Here is a 10794-nt window from a genome sequence, read left to right on the forward strand (position 1 = left end):
TCTCCTATTAGCCACCCAAAAACCAGAAGTGGAGCTGTGGCTTAAGTGGTAGAGTTTTAGCCTTGAGCACAAAAGCTCAGGAACAAGGCTCTTGCCCTCAATTCAAGGCCCAGAACTGGCACAGGAAAAAAAAAATCTGTTGTTTTTTTTTTTTGGCAAATTGAATTGATTTCTATTTCTCCTTCCTTCCTTCCTTCTTTTCCTTCCTCCCTTCCTCCCTCCCTCCTTCCCTGCCTCCCTCCCTCCCCCTCTCTCTTTCTCTCTCTCTCTTTCTGGTTTTTGGTCAGTCCTGGCGCTTGAACTCTGACTCTGGGCACTGTCCTTGAGCTCTTCAGCTCAAGGCAGTGAGCATTGTACCACTTGAGCCACAGTGCCACTTCTGGTTTTCTGGTGGTTAATTGGAGATGAAAGTTTCATGGACTTTCTGCCCGGTCTGGTTTTGAACCGCAGTCCTAAAATCTCAGCCTCCTGAGTAATTAAGATTACAGGCATGAGCCACCAGCGCCTGGCTTTGATTTCATTCTTGTCTTCTTTCATTTTTTTCTTTCTCCTCCTCCCCTCCTGTTTCCTCCTTCCTTATTCTATTCTTGTTTCTCATATGTAGTATGTTGATAAAGTTTCAGTAATACAGTGTTAATGATGGCAGTGCTAATAATATTTCTATTTTTCTTCAAGAGCATGGTTTCAGAAGAAGAGGCATTTAACAAACTATATAATGATAACAATCCATCTGCTTCTCATCTTTGTGTTAGAACACCAAAACAGGTATCTTTTAAGTTTTATTTCAGAAAGCAAATTTTAAAAGCCATTTAAAAAAATAACTATTTTACTTTGTATTTAGACTCCCTCATCTCTAACTCCTGGATCTGTGAAGTATGGAAGTCTGCGAAAAGTTCAAGAGAACCGTTGGGCTGTAATTAATAAAATGGATAGGAAGAGAAAACAAAAGGAAGCAGAAAAGTTATTTGGTTAATATCAGAAAAATCAATGTAATAATGTAGCTTAATATCAAATTTGTAGTTCATGTTTAATTCTTTTACAGAGCTAAAATATACTTGAAATTGTGACTAAAATAATTTGTTTCTTAGTATTTTGTCTAAATGAAATAACTATATTATCTGAAAATTTGTTATAATCAGATAATTATATGATTGTATTTTGTTACTTTTGCTTGTATTTAATACTGAGTTTTCAAATCTTTACATTTAACCCTTGAATGCTAGACATGCATTATTGAGATCCATTCTTACTTTACTATTAAAATACATTGGATGTGAAGAAATGTCTCATTGATCCTATAAGGATATTGAACAGCTAATCATAATCTTAAATTTTAAAAATCTTTTTTTCTCCTGAAATTTGTATGTGATCTAAAATCTCTACCTATGCAGCACTTTTCTTTTTCAAGATTTTAGAAGTTTCTGATACTACTCTGTTGAATATGTTTCTTATGCTTCCTCAGTATTCATAAGTCACAAGTTTTATGAGTCTTTATATAAAGTCTTTTAATTGAGTCCTTAAGTCCTTACAAACTGCTTTAATATTTTCTTACTTTCTTCCCCCCCCCCCCGTATTTTCTTCTGTCTTTAAAAGTCCAGAAATTCTGTCTGCTATCTCATCTCTGCTGGAGAGGATTTTCATTTTACTTTTCATCTCTTGCCTTTCAGTTCAACTGTTTTTCACTTCCGGATTTCTAGTGGTTTGTTTGAGATAAGAGTCTCACGGACTTTCTTGCCTGGGCTGGCTTTGAACCGTGATCCTCAGATCTCAGCCTCCTGAGTAGTTAGGATTACAGGCTCAGGATTTCTTTTTATTGAGATCATCTTTATTTTTCTTGTATTGACTTCATTAGTTTATTTGTGACTTATTGATCTCTTGGTGTTTATCTGTATTCTCTCTGAGCTCATTTAGCTTTTGTATTTAATTCATTTTAATTTTCATCTGTGTTCTCATTAAATACCTTTCTTTCTTTGTTTTCTATTTCAGTTTGTGTCGTTGCTTGAGGAGGTCCTCTTCTATTTCACTGAAAATTCTTAACAGTCTTTGGAGCTCAGTACTCAGGGTTTCCTCTACTTTCTTGTTTTTCTGGCCTTTTTTGTATACTTGTTTTCTGGAGGTGTTGTATTTCCTTTCTTATTTCTCGTTGTTTTACTTGGATTTTTCTTGGGTTTTACTCATTTGAAGACTCTTTGTTGTTTGGGCTTTCAGTTGTCTTCAGACAAGTGTCTTCCTGATGGGTTATTTTCTATATTCTCACTGGAGTAGGTGTTAACTGGGTTGATGAGCCATTCCATTTTACTGTTGTGTGGAGTTGTATCTCAGCTCTAATAATGTCTCCAATTAAAAGCCAGTGAAATGCTTATAAATGATAGGATACCATTGATAGCTTTATCTACACATCACAGTCGTGCTGTGTGTACTGGCGGCTGAGTTTTTGTATGGTGTGTAAGGGGTTAGAACTTAAAGTGAGTGAAGAGATATGTAGTAAGGAAGATGTTGAGATGGGGAATGGGATATGATGGAGGCAGATACCTTATATCCTTAGTGTGACATATAATTCATGAAGAGGAGTGTTGATATTATGAGTTGGATATCTGTGAAAAAGAAGACTTATAGGGTGAGAAGGATGAGGTGAGGCTAGCTACTAGTGAGAACAATGAGAAAAGAAAGGGAAGGAAAAGAAACCAAAAATCAAGTAACCAACCAAACAAAAATCAAAACAATGACAGAAACAAAAGCTCCCAGTCAGTTTTCCATCCTTCATTGTTCTTCAAAATGGTCCATACTTCTACTCTTACGTCCCACTTTGGGATCTGTTTTGAATACATATATTACCATCTACTGGGAGAGGAAGCATGTGTCTCTCTTGAGATTTCCTCTTTGCCTTGTTCAGGCTATACTGTGTGTCCTGGCAGTGCCACAGGGCAATGTAAAAGTTTATAAGTCTCTTATGGTGCTCTTCAAAGAGAAGAGAAATTGTCCTGATTTGTTGTTTCCACCCAATTACCAGACATGTATCTGACCCTCTGCTATAGCTGAAATTCTCCGCTGGTCTGGACCACTCAGGCAGGTGTCCTTAGGATGAGGTGAATTATATCAATGACCAGCCGGTTTTTGCCATTCAGATCCACTGAGTTTGCATGAGATTGGCATGGGATGTGTTACAGGAATATTTGACAGCCCTTTTCCATGCTTGAGTGGAATTTGAGTGTGGTAACTGTTGTGAAAGTTGGTGCTGGCCTTTTACATGGTTTCTTCTCTTGTAGTCGCTGTTCTGTCATATGGAACTTACCTCTTAGAGCCCTCAGGAAATGGCTGCCATATTGTACCACTCTAAGCTGCTGGTCTTGTCTTTTCCCTAAGCTGGACTCACAGTTTTTAATATAGTTGAACTGTTCAGTTGGTGTGTCAGATGTGTGGGTCCTATTAGATATAAAAGAGAAAAAAAAAGACCCAATACACACTGGGTGCCAGTGGCTCACAACTGTAATCCTTGCTGCTCAGGGAGCAAGATCTGAGGACCACGATTCAAAGCCAGCCCGGGCAGAGAAGTCCCCTTGACACTCTTATCTCCAGTTAACCACCAGAAAGCCAGAAGTAGAGCTGTGTCTCAAAGTAATAGAGTGCTAGCCTTGAGCAAAAAAGTGAGGGACAGTACCCAGACCCTGAGTTCAAAGGCCTACAACCACCACCAATAACAAAAAGTCCAATAAATGCATATGCACCCAGGTTTTTGCCTTATCACTAATGCCACTATATCCTGCTTTGTTCCCACCCCCTTTTTTGTTGAGGCCTGGGCGCTGTCCCTCAGCTCTTCAGCTCAAGGCTAGCCTTCTACCACCTGAACCATAGCTCCACTTCAGGCTTTTTCCGCTAATGTGGTACTGAGGAATCGAACCCAGGGCCTCATGCATGTAAGGCAGGCACTCTACCACTGAGCTACCTTCCCAGCCTGTTTTCTCCTTTTGGAAGTTTAGGATTCAATCTTTAAAAAAAAAAATTACAGTACATGGTTTTCTTATACTTGGCCTGGCATCCTCACCTAAGGAGACACTGAGTTGTGATTATCAGCAGCCCATTTCAGTCTCCTTTTCCTAAATCTTGAGAGAATATTAATGGAGCATTACACTTCCAATTTTTTTTGTGACAGAAAATTTCCAATTTTGTGACAGAAAGGCTATGGAAGGTACGACTGAAACACTTTATTAACCAAGTATTTGTTAAGTGTCTACTAAAGAGCCAAGCACAGTTATAAGGTTCTGTGAATATAACAAAGAACAACAAAAAAGAAGCCCTGTTTTCCTGAAGTTTACATTCCAATGAGGGAAATAATACAATGATCAAATAAAAAAAACATATTCATGAAATTACTAAAGGAAACAAAGTAGGGAGAAATAGTGGTGAATATGAAGGGGATTGAAGTTTTAGGTAGAGTAACCATTGATATATTTATGATCTGGTGAAAAATGATCCTGGGATGTGTGGAGGAGCAATACTGATAGAAGGAAAAATTATATTAAGTGAAGTAAGCCAGGCCCAAAGAAACATAGGTCCCATGGTTTCCCCTATTTGCAATATCTAGTATATGTATGAATCAAGCAGAAAAGGTCAGATAATGTGATGTTAGGAAAATAAACCCTTAGATATGTATTTTAATGTTGTTTTCTTTCATGCATTTGTTTCTAACACATTTATAAGATTATCTCTTTGTTGCTTTGTATGTCCTTCCCCCACAGTATAACCCCTGCTTTTACTATATTTGATGTCAGTATAACTTGTGGAGGAGATGGGGAAAAACAAGTCATTTAAGGATACAGGTGGACCTGTTGCAACAATGAGAAGTACAAGTTGTTATGTCCAAAACGAGCTTTACAACGTCGGTGCGGGGGGGGGGGGGGATTGGGGGGGGGGGAGGTAGGAGGTAGGGAAGGGATGTGAAGGGTAAACAAAGGAGGAGGCTGCAATGCTTGATAAGAAATGTATGCATTATCCTGCCCATGTAATTTAAACTCTCTGTACAGTATGTTCACAAAAAAAATTTAAAAAAAAAGAAAAAAAATACTGATAGAAGGAATATCAGCAGGAACGCTCACAAGTGTAGATGCCTACTGTATCTGGAAGCAACAACTAGTGACCAAAAAAGAAAGGAAGGAGGAGAAGGCCATTTTGTAGAGCATTTTAGGCCACTAAAAGAACTTTGGCTTTTACTCCAAATAAGATGTGAAGTTATTGGGCTGGGAAGGTGGCTCAGTGGTAAAGCACTTGCCTTGCATGCCTGAGGCCCTGGGTTCGATTCCTCAGCACCACATAAACAAAAAGAAAAAAACCGGAAGTGGCGCTGTGGCTCAAGTGGTAGAGTACTAGCCTTGAGCTGAAGAGCTGAGGGACAGCACCCAGGCCCAGAGTTCAGGCCCCACGACTGGACCCCCCCCCAAAAAAAAGATGTGAAGTTATTAATAGTTTTTGGCCCAAATAAGCCAATAGCATACTTATGAGGCTTTCATTTGTTTGTTTTTAGGCACAGTCTACATAGTCTAAGGTGGCCTCCAATTCACTTGTAGCTGACATTGGTGGCTCATGCTTGTAATCCTTGCTATTCAGGAGGCTGAGACTGGAGGATCACAGCTTGAAATCAGTCCAGTCAGAAAATATCATGAGACTCTTATCTCCAATAAACTACTTAGAAAAAGCCAGACCTAGTACTGTGGCTCAAGTGGTAGAGTGCTAGTCTTGAACACAAAGAGGCTCAGGGACAGCACCCAGGTCATGAGTTCAAGCCCCAGGACTGGCAGAAACAAAAATACCTATCCCAGGCTGTCCTTGCACTTGGAATTCTTATGCCTCAGCCTTCTAAGTGCTAGGATTACAAGTGTATGATACCATGCTTCAGTCTGATTTAGGATCTATCTGGCTACTCAGGGAACACAAATTATTTTGGTAATGTGTATGGGAGATAGTAGTGACTAGAATAAGAGTAAGAGCTGCAGAATAAAGAAGTCAACTTTTAGATCTACAGTATTTGAAGATGAGATGTGATATGAGAGAAAGAATGAACCAAGAATAATTACAATTTGGACAGAACAATGGAGTTTTGTACTTCTTAGGTTTAAATTTGCCATTAAATATCCAAATAGAGACAGTGAGTAGGTTGAGTGGTAAGTCTAGATTACTCATAAATTTGGGATTCAGTTGCATATTCAGAAGCATCAGATTCGATGAGAACATGCATAGTCATTAAATGTTCCTTGCTAAGAGAGAAGAGAGGGCTGGGAAGGTGGCTCAGTGGTAGAGCGCTTGCCTTGCATGCATGAGGCCCTGGGTTCGATTCCTCAGCACCACACATAAGCAAAAGGCCGGAAGTGGTGCTGTGGCTCAAGTGGTAGAAGAGCTGAGGGACAGCACCCAGGCCCAGAGTTCAGGCCCCATGACCAGACCCCCCCCCAAAAAAAGAGGGAAGAATCAGATCAGAAGGACCTGTCAAAGAATTAGCAGGAGAGCTGGTTTCCTGTAAATCAAGGAAGGAAATATTTCAAAGAGAAGAAAGGATAAAGTACATTAAATGATGCCCAGAGCTAAAGTATAATTAATGTATTTTTGATGTACTGGTAATTGTTAAAATAGTTAGAATGTTGAAGTAATTTAAGGAGAAAGGAGGAGAGGAAGTTGGAAGCGCTTTCAAGTGAGTGTGAGAAAGGAAGTTATTTTCTATTTTTATTTTTTATTTTTATTTTTTTGTCCAGTCGTGGGGCCTGAACTCTGGGCCTGGGCGCTGTCCCTCAGCTCTTCAGCTCAAGGCTAGCACTCTACCACTTGAGCCACAGCACCACTTCCGGCTTTTTTCTTTTTGCTTATGTGGTGCTGAGGAATCGAACCCAGGGCCTTAGGCATGCAAGGCAAGCGCTCTACCACTGAACCACCTTCCCAGCCCCAGGAAGTTATTTTCTAAAGGAAGAAGAAAAAGGGTGGAGGCAGTTCCTACCAAGGGAACTAGGTTAGTAGGTTTCTGTTTTAAGATAAAAGACTTGCCGTGTGTTGGTGACTCAGTCCTTGTAATCCTAGCTACTCAGGAGGCTGAGATCTGAGGATCATGATTCAAAGCCAGCCCCGGCAGGAAAGTTCCTGAGACTCATCTCCCATTAACCACCAGAAAACTGGAAGTGGTACTGTGGCTCAAGTGGTAGAGCACTAGCCTTGAGCTGAAGAGCTGAGGGACAGCGCCCAGGCCCAGAATTCAAGCCCCACAACCAACAACAAAAAAAAAAGACAAAAGCATATTTAAATAACTAGGGAAAGATTGAGGATAGAGCAAAGATTATGCAGGAGAGAAAGGAAAACATTCTTGCAAAATGTTCCACAATAGTGAGTGTACGGGCTATGGAAAAGTAGAGAATAAAGTGATTCAAGAAGTGACTAATCCCGGGCATCAAATCCTGCTGAATGGCAATACCTGAAAGCAGAAAAAATAAGTAATTGGATTTAGATTTGAGGTTATCTACTTTTCCTGACAGCAAGTAGCAAATACTTCATAAACAAATGAATCACAGTTAAGCACTTAAAGGGGTGTTCATGTGTAAGGGGTACAGAGAAGTAAGGGGTAATTTTATGCCCTTTATTCAGGCCTTGGGGAGGCTGCAAAGAAGAGATGAGTTTGAAGACACAAATTGGAGATCTATAGGTGTACAAATGAGGGTAAGGTAAATTTGAACAAATAGTAATATTAGTACTCTTAGAAAAGCCAGGCTATCATCTCTTCATCTAGGAGTAGCTATTTTGGTATAGAAAAATGAACTTAAAACTTTGTTGTTTACAGTATTTTGAAATTTAAATTTTACAAAAGGTTGTAAAATGTGATGTCTTCTAATACCGTCATCCATCATATTATCTGAGAAAGACTGACTAGAGCAGGATAAGGAAGGCTACTGTAGCTACTTTACAGTCCAGTAAAAGAGGGATGTTTCTTAGATTGAGAGTTTTAAGTTTCAGACTTTTGGATTAGATTTAATACATGTTCTAAGGAGAGTGTCATAACATGATTACTCTAGCTCATAATAAAATGTCTCCTACTTAATGTAAATGTAAACTAATGATGTCAAAGAGCAAGTTGCTTTGATTGTTATAAAGGTTAGAAATACATTATTCATTCCTCAGGCAGTCTGAATTCAGTATAATTAATAGTCCAGAGGCTGTAATAATATATTAAGAACTCCAGCCAATGACAGGTCAACTCTATTGGCTACAAATAGAAAATATCAAACAAGAAAAGGTAAGACTAACATTTATTTTGTGAAATCATAGAGCATCAAACTGAAGAGAATTGGAAAGATCATTTAGTGTTTGTAAAAGTAACTAAAATTAAGTGGTAGTTGTCAAAAATGATCTTTAATGGCTACATATAAACATAATTTTCACCCACTGCATAAACGTAACCAAATAATAAACCATTATGTGTTATATAAATAAAAATAGAAAAAAAATTGATGATATATATTCTGCAGGTAAAATGTGCCTTACACAATTTTCTAGCAGTGACAAAAACTAAAGTGCAAATTATTTTGTCTCCAATTTTTTTGGTGGCACTTGGGCTTGAACTCAGGATCTAGGCAATTTACCACTTGAGCTACACCCATCTCTATTTTGCTTTGGTTATTTTATTTTTTGTTGGTCGTGGGGCTTGAACTCTGGGCTTGGGTGCTATCCCATAGCTCTTCAGCTCAAGGCAAGCGTGCTCTACCGTTTGAGCCACAGAGCCACTTCCAGTTTTCCAGTGTTTTATTGGGGATAAGAGTCTCATGGACTTTCCTGCCTGGGCTGGCTTTGAACTGTGATCCTCAGATCTCAGCCTCCTCCTAAGTAGCTAGGATTCAGGTGTGAGACACTGGCGCCAGGCTTTGCTTTGGTTATTTTTCAGATGAGATACCACATGTTTGCCTAGTGTTGGCTTCCATCTGTGATCTTCCTACCATTGTCTTCTACCACTGAACTCAGCTTAGTTTTTGAGATGTGTTCTTGCAAACGTGCCCACATTTTTGCATAGTAATCCTCCTTATCTAGGCCTTTTGAGTAGCTGGGATTACTTACAGGGATAAACCACTGTGCCTGTCCTTTATTTTTTAATTTGAGAAGTCGTTACTATTATGTGTTTGAAATGCCTTTAAGTTCTTCTTTCTCATCTCTAAAATGGGATGATTATGACAATTCAAGGAAATGAGAAAGGTGGAAGGTGTCTAATACAGTTTTACCTTCCTTTTCTTTTTTTTTTTTTGTTGGTTGGTCTTGGTTGACCTCTGGGCTTGGGCACTATTCCTCAGCTCTTCAGCTCAAGGCAAGTGCTCTACCGCTTGAGCCACAGAACCACTTCCGGTTTTCTGGTGGTTTATTGGAGATAAGAGTCTCACAGACTTTCCTTGCCTGAGCTGGCTTTGAACCATGATCCTCAGATCTCAGCCTCCTGAGTAGCTAGGCTTACAGGCATGAGCCACTGGCGCCTGGCACCTTCCATTTTTAATGGTAATTTCCTTCTGTTGCCTTCCTTCTCTTCTTCACCCTTCTCCCCCTCCTCTTCCTCATCTTTAAATTTCTCTTCATCCTTCTACCTTTTAATAGCATCCTGTATTTCTGTTGGCCAAATCTGGCAGCCTTAGTCCTAAGTATGTGAAAGTTGCACTCTGCCCAGAAAGTAATACTTCTAAGAACCTGTTTGTCCAGAGAAAGTTCACTCATTGGATCCAAATAAATGAAATCTTTCTACCAATGTTTGAGATGCTGTTGTAGTTTCCTGAGAAGATAGGAGTTGATGTGCAGTAGAAGGAAAAACATTTTCCTTCTCCAGGTTCTCAGCTGGATTTCTGAATATATAGATTAATCTTACCTCTTTTCTAATGTATCAATGGAAAGCTATAAATGTCTTTGGAAAACATTGCATAAGTTATATCCCATGAGTTGGATATGTCATTTATTCATCCTTGTTCAGTTTTTCTAATTTCCCTATTTCATTTTTTATTTGAATTATTGAGTAGTAAACATGTATTTCGGACTTATTTTTGTGCCAGTACTAGGGCATGAATTCAGGGCCTCATACTCTTGCTTGGCTTTTTACTTTTAGTTATGTTTTTGTTCATGGCTGGTGCTCTATCATTTGACCTGCGTTTTCATTTCCAAGTATATAGGATTAAGAAAATCTATCCACTATTGACATTTAATTCTATTTTGGTCAGAGCTTGTATGGTATCTTTTTAAATTTTCAGGCTGAGCAAGGTGGCACATTATAATACTAGGTTTTGAAGAGGTGGAGATTGATTTGGCCTTTAAGGCCAGCTCAGGAAAAGAGTTGGCAAGACCGCATCTCAATCAGTAAGTCAGACGTGGTGGTATGCCATGGATTTATGTGATAGATGGAAGATTACAGTCTAAGATTAGTCTTAGGAACACTCCCTCTCTACCTCCCACCCCCCATAAAACCCTGTCTCAAAAATAACTAAAGCAAATTAGGGTTAAATATGTAACTCAAGTGATAGAGCTCACCTGCTTAGCAAGTGCAAGGCCCTGAGTTGAAACCTCAAAAACCCCACCCAACCTTTTCAAGACTTGTTTTATGGCTCAAAATAAGTTAGGACACTAGGGTTAGTGTCCCAAATGGACTTGAGTGTTGATGTTCTGTTATTGGTAGAATGTTTTATGACTACCAGTTAAGTGAGGATGGCTTATAACACTGTTCACAGTCTATATCTTTCTTTTTTTTCTTTTTTTGGTCGTGGCACACCTACTTCCGGTTTTCTCTTATTTAATTGGAGATAA

General features: G+C 39.1%; 1 protein-coding gene across 1 annotated transcript in view; it reads left to right on the top strand.

The window, feature by feature from the left end:
- The window catches only part of Sycp1 (synaptonemal complex protein 1), a 98933-nt gene extending 97960 nt beyond the window's left edge, over positions 1–973 (top strand). The window contains exons 30-31 of the mRNA XM_013024630.1: positions 676–765; positions 842–973. Coding sequence (XP_012880084.1) covers positions 676–765; positions 842–973 — 222 coding nt within the window. The remainder of the gene's footprint in view (positions 1–675; positions 766–841) is intronic.
- The last annotated feature ends 9821 nt before the right edge of the window (positions 974–10794 follow it).

The sequence above is a fragment of the Dipodomys ordii genome, unplaced genomic scaffold (genome assembly GCF_000151885.1).
Source record: "Dipodomys ordii isolate 6190 unplaced genomic scaffold, Dord_2.0 Scaffold78, whole genome shotgun sequence".
Classification (NCBI taxonomy): Eukaryota; Metazoa; Chordata; class Mammalia; order Rodentia; family Heteromyidae; genus Dipodomys; species Dipodomys ordii.